Raw genomic sequence first — 15,155 nt, forward strand, 5'->3', positions numbered from 1 at the left:
TCGCCTCAAACCGTGCATCTTGGCGCCTCACAGTTCGGCGGGCAGCAACCTCCTTTGAAGAAGACCGCAGAGCCCACCTCACTGACAAAAGACAAAGGAGGAAAAACCCAACACCCAACCCCAACCAAGCAATTTTCCCTTGCAACCGTTGCAACTGTGTCTGCCTGTCCCGCATCGGACTTGTCAGCCACAAACGAGCCTGCAGCTGACGTGGACATTTTACCCCCTCCATAAATCTTCGTCCACGAAGCCAAGCCAAAGAAGAAAGCAAGCTGTCTTTAAGGCTTATGAATTAGTTCCAGAAGCTTGCAGATTAAAAATTCAGGAATTTAAAAAATTGGTGTTTCAGTTGTTTATGGATTTTGCCCATGAGAAAGGGGTGTGCTTTGACTGATAGTACCCATCAAAATAAATAAATGAATAAATAAAAGAAATATAACAGACTAAAAGAGTTGATGTTAGCTAAGGAAATTTAAAGGTGTATTCCTAATGACATAAAAGCATATTTAGATGAAAAGGGAGCGACAACTTGGCAAGAGTCTTCTAAATTAGCAGATGAGAATGCTATAATTCACAAGGTTAGATTTGCACCCAATAGACCTTTTTAAAAGGGTAATATGGAATATCTATGTGGGATAGAGAAATGGGGAAGTAGTGCTAGAGGTAGAGAAGAAGGGATGCAAGAAAGGGGCCACTGTGCAACTATCTAGTGTAAGAAATCTGGTCACATAATAGCAAACTGTCCTGTGTTAAAGAAAAAGGAAAGAAAAGGAAATAGCATCAGATGCTTGTATTCAAATAGATGAAACATATGGAAGCAGGTCTGGTCTTGCTGGGAAAATTAGGAAGGAATTTAAAACTTTTGTGTCAGATGATAAGGTTTTGTTAAACGAAGGGTCACCACAGGTTAATAGTAAAAATCCTTCAAGATACTGAGGCTGCCCAGTCATTTGGTTCGACGGTGTTTTGGAATTTTGTAACAAGATTGCCACAGATTAAATGAATTTGATTCGAGGTTTGGGGCGTGATTTGGAGTCAATACTTCTGCAAAAGTTAATGCTGAAATCAGCATTAGTTAATGGACTTGTTAAGATAGGGATACAAGTTTACCAGTGGCAGTATTTTGTTATTGATTTGGAAAAGGGTAAAGATATCCCTGAAGTGGTTAACAGATACGCCAGTCATTGATGAGACAAAGACAGATTTGGATATATAGCCAGCTTATGGAGTAACATGAGCGATGATGAAAAGCTTGCCAGTGAAAACAGTGCTGTAAAAAATGATTTAGAAGGTTCAGAAGTCTGTGACAGTGAACAGCAGAAATTTTGATGTAGTGACCTGCCAAAAGATTTGTCATAATCTCAAAAGGAGCTTATAGAGAGGCAGAATAGAGATCCTGATCTTACTGAAGTGAGAGATAAGGCTCTCTCTGTTGATGAAGTTAAAAAAAAGAGCCAGCTGGATATTATTTCAAGGAAGATGTGTTAATGAGGAAATGGAGATCACTAAATATCCCTGCCAATGAAGAATGGGCAGTTGTTCACCAGGTTATAGTTCCTATAGCCGATAGGGATGAGATTTTAACATTGGCTTATAGTACACCTTAGGTGGTCATCTTGGGGTAAAGAACACTATCTATAAAATTACGAAACAATTTTATTGGCTTAGTTTAAAAAAAAGATTTTGTGACATTTTGTTGGACCTGTCACACTTGTCAGGTTGCAGGGAAACCTAATCAAAGTTTTACAGTGGTTCCCTAAAACCTATTCCTGCTTTTGGAGAACCTTTTTCTAAAGTTATTGTGGAAAACTGGGAATGAATATTTGTTAACAATCACGTGTACAGCTTCCAGGTTTCCAGAAGCCATGGCACTTTAGAAATATTATGACTAAAACTGTGTTGAGAGCTCTTGTAAAATTTTTCACCTTATTTGGTTTGTCTAGAGATTCAATCAGACCAGGGGAGTAATTTTCTGTCAAGATCATTTCAGCAGTTAGTTTATAAATTGGGAGTTAAACAGATCATGTCATCTGCATATAATCCAGAATCACAAGTGGCTTTGGAGAGGTTCCATTCGATCCTAAAAACCATGAGGAGGACCTCTTGTGAGAATGAGAAGGACTGAGATGAGGGTATCCATTTGGTCTTGTTTGCAGTCTGTAATAGAATAATTAGATTTTAATCATTTTGAGTTGGTATTTGGACATGAAGTTGTTGTTGAAAGAACAATGGGTTAATAAGGATGTGCAGTTGAATTTATTAGATTATGTTTCAAAGTTTCAAGATCGTTTGCAGAAAGGTTGTAAAATAGTTGAGGAGAATTTGAAAATGGCTCAAGATAAAATGGAAGTCTGTTATGATTTTAAAAAATGCAAGAGAGAATTTTTAAACCTGGGGATAAAGTGCTAATTCTGTTCCTAATAAATTCAAATCCTCTTAGGGCAACATTTTCAAGACTCTATGAGATAGAATCCAAGTTAAATGAAGTCAATTACGTAGTTAAAACACCTGATCGGAGACGCAAAAACACAGTTGCCATGTCAATATATTAAAACCTTATTTTGAGAATTTGGATGTTAGCAGGAAGCAGCCTTCACCGGAGGCAATAGTTATTGACAAAACTGAGGAGGTTAGGGATCATGTGATGATACTAGCTGAATCTTGTGAGGGGCACTTAAAAGAAAACATTGTTCCAATTTGTCTATCTAATTCAAGCATTTTGCAGAATTTGGACAAGAAGTCGGCCCCAGGGAACAAATGAAACAGTTAATTTTAAAATGTAGGAATTTTGTTTCCAGATATCCCTCAGAGAACTTCAATCGTTGAAGTTCAATCAACATCAAACGTTGATGTTGGAGAGGCAAAACGAATCAAACAGCTTCAATATAGAATGAATGTTGAAAAGTGTAAACTGGTAAATCAAGAAATTGAGTATAAAAGAGGTGTAATTTTCTACATAAAAATTTACCATATTAATTCATGTAATAGTTGAGCTTTTTAGACCAATTTTTCAAGTCTTATTTGGGAGGGGGGAGACTACTTTTACATGGGTCATAATTTTAACCGTGGTAAGTACCTGCGTTGTTTGAGGTGTTGGGAGCTCAGATGGCTAGGACTGGGTGGTAAGTCCACGTTCAGGGCACCGGGAATTTGGATGGGTGGTCATCTGGAACCCAGGAGAGAGTCTGTGGCTGGGATGTTGGGAGGTTTGATAATCAGCAGGTGACTGGGGTGAGGATCTGCGGTCGGGGCATCAGGAGATCTGAATGTTGGGTGGCTGGGCTGAGGATACTTGGCTAGGGCATCATGAGCTCCGGTGGGCAGGCTGACGTCCAGGGTAAGGATCCACGGTCGAGGCGTCAGGAGCTGTGGTGGGTGGCCAGGTTGAGGATCACGGGGTAACAGCAGTACCGGTGGGCGGGTGGCCAGGGTGAGGATATGCTGTCATGCATGGCCAGGGTGAGGACCTGCTGTCAGGGCTTCGGGAGGTCTGGTGGGTGGGTTGGCAGCCAGGGCGAGGATCCGCATTCGGGGCATCAGGATCTTTAGTTGGTGGGTGGGTGGCCGGGTTGAGGATTTGCGGTTGGGGCGTTGGGAGCTCGGTGGGGTTGGCGGTTGGGGCCAAAAATGGGGAGGTTGACTTTTACACAGGTTATATGGAAAACACGTGATTTTTGGGCCAAAATAGGGGTTGTGGGGGGAGGGTGTCGACTACTACACTGGATCCACTATTACATGAGTATACATGGTATACAAATAACCTTTATAAAATCTGGGATGTGCACTTTGATTATGTGTAAATTGCTTGATTACAAATTTAAAACTGTAACATGGGGGAAAATAAAGGAAAAAAAACTGTCTTTCTCCAAAACATTATGGAGGACGTTGTATTTCTGTGCGGCATAGAACCCTTTGCTGAATTCATTAGGAAAGACGAGGTCATAAGAGGAGAGATGTTGCCAGGCAATGAAGGCACTCATATAACCATATAACAATTACAGTACGGAAACAAGCCATCTCGCCCTTCTAGTCCACACCGATTTATGTGAAACTCCACTAATTCCACCTACCTGCTCCCTGCCCATAACCCTCCAACCCCCTCACATCCATGTACTCATCCAACCTCCTCTCAAATGACAAAACTGACCCTGCCGCAACAGGTCAAGGCCTCCCTGTACATGGACAACATTGCTGTCTTTTGATCTCGGCACACGATCGGACTGCGCATTGATCAGCATTTGCCACCAGTTTGAGTCTGCATCGGACACCAGGATAAAGCAGAATAGCAAGGCAATGTTCTTCAGTAACTGTTCTGACCATTCCACCATTCCCTTCACAATCAGATCTGAGTACCTGGTGTCACGGATTTGATTTGGAGGGGCCGAGGTGTGAAACAAAAATTAGTCAGAGAAAATGGCAAAGGTCCATCAGAAATTGCGTGTGTGGGTGCAAGGTGCTCTTGGTACTGCTGTATGCTGTGGTGCAGGTATGGACTTTACACTGCACCTCTGCTCTCGCAGTCACCATAGCAGTCTTCTGATTTATATGGCGATCCAAGTTGGAAAGGGTGTGAAGGGTGGCAATGTACAAGCTGTCAGACAGCCAGGGGTGTGGGCATATCCAACAGAGGCCCTCATCCTGATGACCACCTTCATGTGTGGTGTTATGACCTAGACCAGCAGCAATAGAAATTCACCAAGACAATGGTATCTTCAAAACAATAATTTTTATTAATAACCATCAATAATATAAAATCTTACTTAACTCTAATCTAAACCCCACTATACACAAATGTGTGAGTGTGTTACAAAGCCCAAACCATTACAGTTCAGGCATAATTCTGAAGAAGTGATTTTAAAGTTCAATCTCAGAAATCTTTTGTGCTTTACTCAACCCATAGGAACGATGGAGTCCGTCAAGCCCCTCGGGTAATTGACTCTCCTGCTTGCTCTCTTCTAAGATCTCTGTGATAGAGTTCAGGAAGTTTTGGGAGATCATTCTGTCTGTAGCCATTTCTTGTACAGTTCTGCACAAAGGATCTGGTGATCCTCTGAATGCTTGTCTGTGAGGATGTTACTGAGCTGTCCTTTCATCAAGGCAGTGGATAACAGATATCGGAAGACGATCTTGGAGGATTCTGAGATGAATAGCACAGTTTGCCAGGTCTTTCCCTTCAAAGTTCCTTTCTCACCCATCTTGACTAGAGAAGGAGTTGTTGCAGGTCAGTCTGAAGTTGGCTCAGTTCTCTCTGCTCCAGTCTTCCTCTCTGAGAACCCATGAGGAAATAAATTCTCTTGATGCTCTCCTCGGTCACTTCGCACTGGTTCACTAGGAAGTCAAAGAAGGTTTTTCACGGTTCTCAAACCAGCGTACTCCTTCTTTGGTTCCTCTAAGTTCTGACATCAGCAACGTCACCTTCAACTTGCATATTCCCCTGTCCACCTTCTGGTCCTCCTGAAGGTGGCAGGAGGTATAAAGGAGGCAATGGTCAGAGAAGAGCATTAGCATGGTCTCAGAGGTTCTGACCACGACGGCCTTCAACATGAAGGCACAGTCTATCCGAGGCCAGGTTGAGACGTCTGATCTCGACCAGGTGTGCTGCGACTGGGCTCCACTTGTAGGGTTGCTAATGGCTTTGCACAGCTGTGTGTCTTTTACCATCTCCATCAAGATTCTGGAGGAGCTGCCAAGTCTGCTGTCGACACACCTGGATCATCTAGCCATATCAATGATGCAAGAGGTCACTGGCCAAAATGTCTGGCCTGGACATCACCAGCAGTGGCGGGAGCTACGGAAGACTACCAGCATCTTAATCCACACAGGCGAGGCCTATACAAAGATCTGCTGGAACTGGGTATTGCTGTACTTTCAATCCACCATGAGGAAACATATTCCCCTACCACCTCCTTAACCGTGTCAATTAATTGCTTCAAATGTGAATGAAGGTGGCAAGAGAATTATCCCTGGTCTCCTCGCCACTAATTTAACACCGTTTGACAGCTCCTGATTTGTATTCATTGAAATTCAAGAGAATGAGGGGGGATCTCATTGAAGCATTTCGAATGTCGAAAGGCATGGACAAAATAGATGTAGAAAGGTTATTTCCCATTGTAGGAGAATCTAGGACAAGAGGACACAACTTCTGGATTGAAGGGCTTCTGCTCGAACAGAGAAGCATAGGAATTTCTTCCGCCAGAGGGTTGTAAATCTTTGGAATCTGTTGCCACAGGCAGTTGTAGTGGCCACATTATTGGGTGTATTTAAGACAGAGATTGATAGGTTCTTAATTAGCCAAGGCAACAGAGGTTATAGGGAGAAGGCCAGGCAGTGGGGTTGAGTGGAAAAATGGACCAGCTCATGATTAAATGGCATGCAGACTTGATGGGTGAATAGACTATTTCTCCTTCTGTGTCATATAGTTTTATGGTCTTGTGATTATCACTCACTCAGCGCCACAAAAGTAAGATTCTTATCATTGATGAGCATGTTGACTGTTGCCTTTCCTACTTAACAATAATGACTACATTGGCCATTAACTTATAAAGCTGGAACTATGATCAATGCTGGGGCCTGACCACTTATTTAATGACTTGAAAGTACCAGCTGTATAGTAACTAAAATTGATGACAACACAAAGATAAGCAGAAAAGCAAATTGTGAGGAGGGCACAAAGCACAGAATTTAGCAAATGCAACTTAATCAAACCACAAGGCTATCCACTTTAGGCAGAAGGTTTAAAAAGAAATTGTTCAAATGAAGCAAGCCAACAAAACATTGCGGTACATGAAATACAAAGTCAACTTGCAGGACAAATAATTAGGAAGGGAAATGGAACGATGGCATTTGTTGTAACGGAGATGGATTCAAGCAGGGAAGCCTCACCGTACCTGGAATGATTCACATAATTTTCATCTCCTTCATGGTTCAAAATAGGTTCACTAGATTAATTATTGGAATGAATGGATTGAGCAGATTGGAATCGAAAATGAGAGGTGATCTAATTAAATCATATCCAACTCTGATGGGACATGACAGGATATAAGCTAAGAAGATATTTACCCTCCTGGGGAATCTAAAATTCATGACCAAAGATTCAGAAAAAAGTATTCTCCCATTTAACACACAAGGATTTTTTCCCCCCTCAAAGAGTCCTGAATTGCTGGAATTCTCTATCCAAGAAATATATGGAGTTTGAATCGTTGAAGACAGACAGGATTTTGATCTCTAAAGTAGTCAGTTATTGGGAACAGGCAAGGAAAAATAAACCAAGGCCAAGATCAGATTAACTACAATTGAATGGTGGAGCAGACTCATGAGGCCACATGACCTATTTATGTTCCAATTTTTTTCATGACATGAAAGATGAAAGCCTAATCTGAAGAACCATAAAAAATGTGATAGAGAGGTAGAGGAAAAAAAAACAGGAAAAAACAAGTCTTACAATGAAGTGCACTAATTCAATCAATTGTGATTATATTTTTATAGTGAAATGAACAAGAGCCAAGCTTCCAAGGTGACTATGTTTCCCTCTATATTGACATCAAGAATTCACTAGGTGCAGTTGTGAAAGAATACTGCTTGATTCAAATGAGGTGAAGTGCAGATCATCTTTTCTGATGTCCTGTGCAACATTTATCCCTTAATTAAGATAGATAGATCTATTTTTTTAAATCTCCACGCTGTCAGTGGGACCTCACGTTGTGAATTTTGCCTTCACTTAAGCAGCCACTTTGTTTAAAAAAAAATCATTAATCAAATGTTGAGGCTAGAAAAAGCCCATATAAATATGCATTTGTTAGTTTCTGATTGCCAGTGCACAGCAGGTCATCTTGAGGCCAAACAGGAAATGTGGAGAAAAAAGGGACGAGAGTGAACATCAAACTCAAAACCACCCAAACATACAGTATTAAGATGAAAATCCATTTGGAGATTGGAAAGATTTGCAATTTAGAAACTGGCACATCTGGAAAGGCAGATAAAATTTAAAAAAAAGAAAATCAGTCATTTACAGTAAAACCCACAAGTGACTATGCCAGCTCTTCCACACTTTATGGATAACAGTATTAGAGACAGAGAGCAGTTCTGCTTAGGTTTAAAACAAAATCTTGGCAATTCTCTGGAGTCCTCATTTTCCAAAGGAAAATTGGCCAACAATTCTCATCTGTGAAGAATTGGTTTGGGGTTTGGTTGTTATTTAAAATTGCTGGAATGGATATGCCAAAGATATCTACTCACGAAGCAAAATTACACAAATTATAAACAAATTCCAGCTTGCTGATTTCTGAAAGTGATAAATGAGCACACTGGAAGAATTTCTTTTCATCATGACGTGCAACAAGTATTTCACTTTCACAAACTGCCAGATAAAACCACAGAACAGATCCCTTCGTAGAGTAGTAGGTGCATTCAAATTGCAGCACCCCGGTAGCCCTCCTGGGACTCAGGTGCGATTACTGGGTCGCAGGTGCAGGATGTACCTTTCAAATTGCAGCCAGACCTACCTAATAAATCACCAACCCAGCAATTTAAGGGGGATCCTGACCCTGCGATGACATGGTGAGTGACGCGTCATGCAGTGAGTTCTCTTTCGGTTTAAAAATTCTCCTAATCGCCCCCACCCCAGTCAGTGGGGTATTATGGGTAAGGAACACGGCTATTGCTCCCGTACTCCCGCATTGAGGCATCCGCGCAAACTGGAGCGGTGTTTGCATCATGGCTTCCTTCCGATCGTGGCAGAAACCACTACCCTCTCCCCCACCACAGCAGTGGCACATCGCGCCCCCCCACCCCGCATGCTCTGGCAGTGGCACTTCAGCCATGGATTTCCCTGTCACCAGAGTAACTGGGTCGGCCATTTCCCCTTTCAGTTCATTGGAGCAGGACGCCCAGGAAAGTTTTACTGGGTCTTCTGACCACCTCTGAGGTAGGTCAGGGACCCAGTTGGGTTTTGACCGGGTTGACACAGTTGGACTATTTCAAATTGCCATGTACCTAAGTCGTCAACTGAGCAAATTTCCCAGTTAACCCCATTTTACATGGCAATTTCAAAAATTCACTCTTGTTACACATTAAACCTCTCTCAGTTTACTGCTAGGCTCTCTCTAAACCATGATAACATGGACAATGAAGATCTTGCTTTCGACACTTTGAGTGTATTTTATAGATTTTGGGATGCTGATTACAAAAATCATCTTAAAACTTTCCGATCACGTATCACTTTTTTTTTTAGTTATAACTTATTTTTGTGATTTCCGGTCATATTTTAAGTCTACCTCAGGCATACAAAACCATGAAGCGCAGCATGTCACTGAAAATTCAGTTATTGCATTCTAAATTTAAAAAATTTAGCCATACAGTACAGTAACTGGCCATTTCAGCCCATGCCACCCAAATACACCCAATTACCCTTCACACCCAGTATGTTTTGAACAGTGGGAGGAAACCGGAGCTCCTGGGGAAAACCCACGCAGACATGGGGAGAACGTACAAACTCCTTTACAGACAGCACAGGATTCAAACCCTGGTCCTGATCAATGGCACTGTAACAGCATCACGCTAAAAACCGCTATGCTAACCATGCCACTCATTCGTACTTGGACTTCCTTCCTGCTATAGTCAGTGATGAACATGGAAAAATGTTTCACCAGGACATTGTGACCATTAAAAAGCAGTATCAGGGCAACTGGAATCCATCAATGCTCGCCAACTATTGTTGGACACTGACAAGAGAGGCATCAGATGCTGAGTACAAATGAAAAGCAATAGCAAAACATTTTTAAGTCTGTTGAACTAACGCAATGTGTCAGCATCATTATGCAATTCAAATGTTAAACTTGATAAAAATCCATGCCTCTCTACGTTCCTACGTGATACGGCAAATCTGAAATTATCTTTGGGTTCAGCTTGAAGTTGTCTATTACAATCCCCATTTTATTTTCAGAAAGTAAACTTTTTGGAAAAATATTGTAGTCCAGTGTATTCATGAGTTAACAAGATCACAAATGACTGCTGCCAGAAGACGACAAGGAGAAGAATCCCATTAGATTGGGTTCAGAGCCCATTCATTGAAAAATAAATTCAGATATTGATGCAAAAATTGCACATCTACGAATTGGCCAACGAGAAATAACTTGTTCAATTCAAGGATATTCTTTGGCACTATGAGTTGATTTCTTTGTCAACTCTTCTGTTCAGAGCTCTGTAATATATTGGCAATTCACTTGTGGGAGGGATGTAAAATAGAGGAACTAACAGTCAGCTGAACCCAATCACGAGCTGACTTCTAACTTCTAGTGTGCCAGCATCAGTAACATTCACTGGCAAAGTCTGCAGCTAGATTGTGTGCATGTTCTGCAGCTGACTGTATGGAAATAGTTGGAGAACAGAAATAATAGAAAATTGGCATCGAAATTTAAATTCAGTCAGATATTTTATTTTCCTTCCCAAATGGAAAAATATTTGAGACACCAAAAATATGAAACAGAACAAAGGAAATGCCAGGGATACTCAGCAGATTAGCCACCATTTCATCAGAGCAGATTTCCCTCACCTTCGCCAAATACAGAGAAAACTATTACATAATTCTGAATTACCATTTTTTTCATGTTTATCAACAAGTATATTTTGGCGTACAAGTTGAGTCTTGAAACCCTCAAAAATCTCTCAAAAAAATGGGGGTCGCATCTGCCAGATAAGACCCTAAATTCAACTCAAAAAAATCGCTCGATGCCAATTCAGTGTATAAGTAGACGCTTGGAAAAAAAAACCAATTTCAACAAATTTTCATTGACAATTTTATTTAAAAAAAACACATTTAGAGTCTTTCAAAACCACTATCATTGTCTGAGGCAAAAAATGTGGGAAGCACATCCATACTCTCACTGCTAAAACAGTCAACACATGGGTCCCAGTCTGTATCTGATGAGACAGCTTCAGCTTCGTCGTCAGTGTCCCACAATAAATCAACTTCCGTGCCATCAATTGCACAAGATATATCGCATTTTTTAAATGATTTCATTACTTTCAATTTATCCCATGCTTTGAGCACAAGGTCGCACAGCACATCAAGTGATGCAAAACACATTGCCCCGCCTTTTGTGAACTATTTTTCTGCACTCGTCATCCATGTATTCTACTCTTCACACACATGGACTTTGAACGGCTCATTCAAGCAGACATTAAGTGGTTGCACTAGAGACGTCAAACCACCCTGGATAACCACCATGTAAGTATTATGTAGTGCTAATCTACTTTTAGTCTTCTCAGTTAAGGGGCTACAAAACATATCCCAGACCAGCAAACTTTTCCTTGCATAAACTTCCTGGCCGACTGTTCCACATATTGTCTATCCATAGTTTTACACCATTTTCATCCATCCATACTTTTTCATGAAAATGTTCAAATATCCTGTTAGGAATATTTTTAGGTTTAAGCTTGCACTTAAAGATTACCATGGGTCTTAACTACATCCTGTCAGCCATGTCTAGATAATTGGGCTGTAAGATGAGATCGGAGTGATCGGCGTGGTTTAGCTATATCTGTAGGTTTTTTTTTAAGTTGTTTTTTTTTTAAAGTTTTTTTTAATTCAGATTTGTTTTTTCTTCTTTTTTGGGTTTTTTTTTCTCTTTTTTCATATATTGTTATTAATTATATCTTTTTTTTAGAGATAGTTCACACCCTAGACTGATCTAAATTTTTTTTATGATATATTTTTTATTCTGTAATATTATTGTTTAATATCTCTGTATTAATTCATTACTTACTATGTATTTTTTATATCTCTTTGAACTGTATGTGTTTATAAATTATAATAATAAGATTGAAAAAGAAAGAAAGCCATGTCTGATAACATCACTGTAAACCTGGTCCTTTCATGATCTGTTTTTCTGATTTGCAGGGTTTTCACACCTTTCCATTCCACTTTTCTATGGCCTATCATGTCAAAATTAATGCAGTTTTTGTCCAAGTTTCTCATTTTTGCCAATGCAAACTGGTGTTTCTGCCAGTTCTGTATAATAAACTGGTGAAAACTTTACGATCAAGATCTTTTGCAAGTTTCTGAGCAATTTTTGGCTTTTGTCGTAATACCAGATTTTTCCTTTCCATGAAATGGTTGCACCAGCCTGCTGTCGCATCAAAATCTTTACCAAGTTCTGGGTGCGACTTTGCCCACTTCATTGCAAATGATCTTCTTTTATTTCACGTGACTATGCAGCCATTTTGCCTCTGTTCACGTACCCATTTTGCAACATGATTTTCCAACTCTGGCCAATGAACGATTCCTTTTCTCAACAAACATTGCCTTCTTGGTATTTTTCTTTAAGTCTCTTCTTTCTTTCTCCCGTCTCTTATCAACTTCTCATATACAACAGGACAGTTTATTGGTTTTCTTGGCCCATTTCTATTACTCAGAACTTAAAAACTTGCTCCATACTTTCGTCAATTACCTTCAGCCAACGCCCAACTCAGTCATCGCAATTTTTGGGGGTCGATTTATGTGCCAAAACCATTATAATGAGGCTGTAAAAGGAGGGGGGGGGTGAGTTCAACTTACCTGCTGGTCAACTTATACGCCAAAATATACGGTAATTACTATTCCGGACACACTTGTTCATACACCTAACATAAGTCACCCAAAACAGTCTATTCTGATTTCTATCACAGCAGGAAGGCAGACAGAAAAAATATTGAATGCCAATCTCAAAATTTGCTTCAATGCGCTAACCCCTGGGAACCTCTGTCTGTTCCAACTCAAACTGAAGAAGGTACAATAGGAACTGTAACTGAGAATCGCAATGTGTTTTTGGGAATACAGAAGCTCCATGCAAATGACAGAAGGAGCTCACCCCTCACAAGTGATCCAGCCATCTGCCTGCCCCATTGCTAAAAGAGAAGCAGCACCACCTTGGTAGGTTTTAATATGTCAGATGTGCAATACACAAAAGGTATAGAAATAAACTCTTAAAATGTGGATAAAATATTTTCAACTTACTGAGCAAAATCAATAAGGAATTGCTTGTGGGCAAATCTGAATTTGCAACTATATTTTATTTTTAAAATTAATTTTTAAGAGATACAGCCACAGAAATAAATCCTTCCGGCCCACGCCAGCCAAATACACCCATGTGACCATTAATCTACTAACCCTGAACGTCTTTGTAATGTGGAAAGAGACCAGACCACCCATAGGAAACCCACACAGATATGGGGGAAGTGTACAAAATTTTTACCGACAGCAGTATTATCGCTGTACAAACAACTACACTAACTCCACTGCCCTATATATTAAAGAGCCAGACATACAATTTATCCTTTGTTTAGCATAAACTATCTATGCATTAAAAACATTCAAATGCTCACCAGTCTTGCAGACAAAAACATTCATTTTCATGTTCTAACACTACTTGTGCTCTAAGCATTCGGGATTTTGTCTATTCACCAGTTGTTAACCCTTTCACTAATTAAAAAAATTAAAACATGCCCATGTTCATTGTCTATTTTTCTACTTTGGACACAAAAGCTTGTCAAGTTCAGTTGCTTTTCAAACAAAATTGTTTTCATCCCCATAATGCAATGAGATAAGTGGTGCATTTTTCAAGTTTCATATGAGCCAATGCATACCTGCCAAGGTCTGTCCCAGTCCAGTGGAATTGGAAACGCACCAAGCCAAGCTCCAAACAAACTGGAGATTGTGGTGATTTGAAGACTGGTATCCCAAATAGACAAAGCCCTGCAGGAGAATAAGGATATATTATTCACAAGGTCGTTCCTAATGAAGTAAGCTAGAAGGTGGGGCTACGGGCCAAGAAGTAAAACACAAAAGCCTGTAGACACCATTGATCAAGTAAATACACAATGCTGGAGAAACTCAGTAGGTCAAACAGTGTCCTTTATATAGCAAAAGTAAAGATACATCACCAACGTTTCGGGCTTGAACCCTTCATCAAGTTGGGACTACTGGAGGGTACAATCAAATGTGCCAACAAAATGAATGTTGTTTGGGAGAAGGACCGAGGGAAATCAGAAAAAAAAACATGCAACAGAGAATAAACCTGGGGCAATGGAGGAATTTAACAGAGATAGAAAGGGGATGAACACAAACCCACAGATGGGAACAGACAATAAAAGATAAACAAAGGAATTCATTACTAAACACATTCAGCTGGAGGAACTCAACGGGTCCAGGAGTATCCGTGGGGAAAAAAGAATGGTTGACATTGAGAAAGCAACCCTTAAAGAGGACTGGGATGAAGGGAGAAGACAGCTTAAAGAGGACTGGGGATGAAGAGAGAAGACAGCTTAAAGAGGACTGGGGGTGAAGAGAGAAGACAGCTTAAAGAGGACTGGGGTTGAAGAGAGAAGACAGCTTAAAGAGGACTGGGGATGAAGAGAGAAGACAGCTTAAAGAGGACTGGGGATGAAGAGAGAAGACAGCTTAAAGAGGACTGTGGCCCACGTGGGATTAGTGAACCAGGGGGATGTGAAGCATGACAGACAGAGGCAGTGGATTGGAAGATGCCAAAAGGAGAGAGAGAGGCAAGAAAAACAAAGGGGTCAGATGAAGGAGGGCGAGTCGTATGAGATGGAGTGGGTGATTAGAAGACAAGGGCAGCCAGTGCTGGAATCTGATAAGAGAAGGTGACAGTGGTGGCAGAAATTAGGTTATAGGCCCATGTGAATCTTTGCCTCTCGAAGGAGGAGAGTTTACGACCCTGGGTGGTGGTGATGGAGGGGGTGTAAGAGCAAGTGTTACATTTTCCATGGTTGCAGGGGAAAGTACCAGGGTCACAGAGAAGTGGGTGGGGAGGGATGAGAGGACAAAAGAATTATGGAGGAAGCGATCCTGGGAGAACGCGAAAAAATTTGACTAGCAGTGGGGTCTATTAACAGCTAGCAGAAATGACAGGATGACGTGATGAATGCAGAGGCTGGTGGAGTGAAAGGTGAGGACAAGAGGAACCCCACCCCTTTTCCGTTTGGAGGAAGCAGGGTTAAAAGCAAAACTCGGGACAGAGGATAAGCAGGAGACAGCCATCTTAGAGGGGAAGCTGCATTGTTTGATAAAGGACACTTCAAATGTCAAGCAAGGAATGCCCTCACTTTGAAAGTAGAGGTGGTGGAGGTATTAAAAATTGGGAGAAAGTGTTTGCATCCTT

General features: G+C 40.8%; 1 protein-coding gene and 1 long non-coding RNA gene across 8 annotated transcripts in view; one reads left to right on the top strand and one right to left on the bottom strand.

Moving 5' to 3' along the window:
• Positions 1–15,155, bottom strand: part of pigf (phosphatidylinositol glycan anchor biosynthesis, class F) — a 102,184-nt gene that overhangs the window by 47,740 nt on the left and 39,289 nt on the right. For 5 of the 6 annotated variants that reach the window (XR_011355647.1, XM_069931105.1, XM_069931107.1 and 2 more), the window contains exon 4: positions 13,621–13,729. The exons of the other annotated variant lie outside the window; for it this stretch is intronic. Coding sequence is in view for 4 of the 5 variants with exons in the window: in XM_069931105.1 (XP_069787206.1) it covers positions 13,621–13,729 (109 nt within the window). In the remaining variant the exon portion in view is untranslated. The remainder of the gene's footprint in view (positions 1–13,620; positions 13,730–15,155) is intronic. 6 annotated transcript variants of the gene reach the window in all.
• LOC138760486 (uncharacterized) overlaps positions 1–15,155 on the top strand; it is a 30,239-nt gene that overhangs the window by 9,513 nt on the left and 5,571 nt on the right. Inside the window, exon 1 of one of the 2 annotated variants that reach the window (XR_011355649.1) lies at positions 12,681–12,907. The exons of the other annotated variant lie outside the window; for it this stretch is intronic. This is a non-coding gene — a long non-coding RNA (uncharacterized lncRNA). Of the gene's footprint in view, positions 1–12,680; positions 12,908–15,155 lie in introns of those variants that run through there. 2 annotated transcript variants of the gene reach the window in all.

The sequence above is a fragment of the Narcine bancroftii genome, chromosome 4 (genome assembly GCF_036971445.1).
Source record: "Narcine bancroftii isolate sNarBan1 chromosome 4, sNarBan1.hap1, whole genome shotgun sequence".
In the NCBI taxonomy this organism is placed as follows: Eukaryota; Metazoa; Chordata; class Chondrichthyes; order Torpediniformes; family Narcinidae; genus Narcine; species Narcine bancroftii.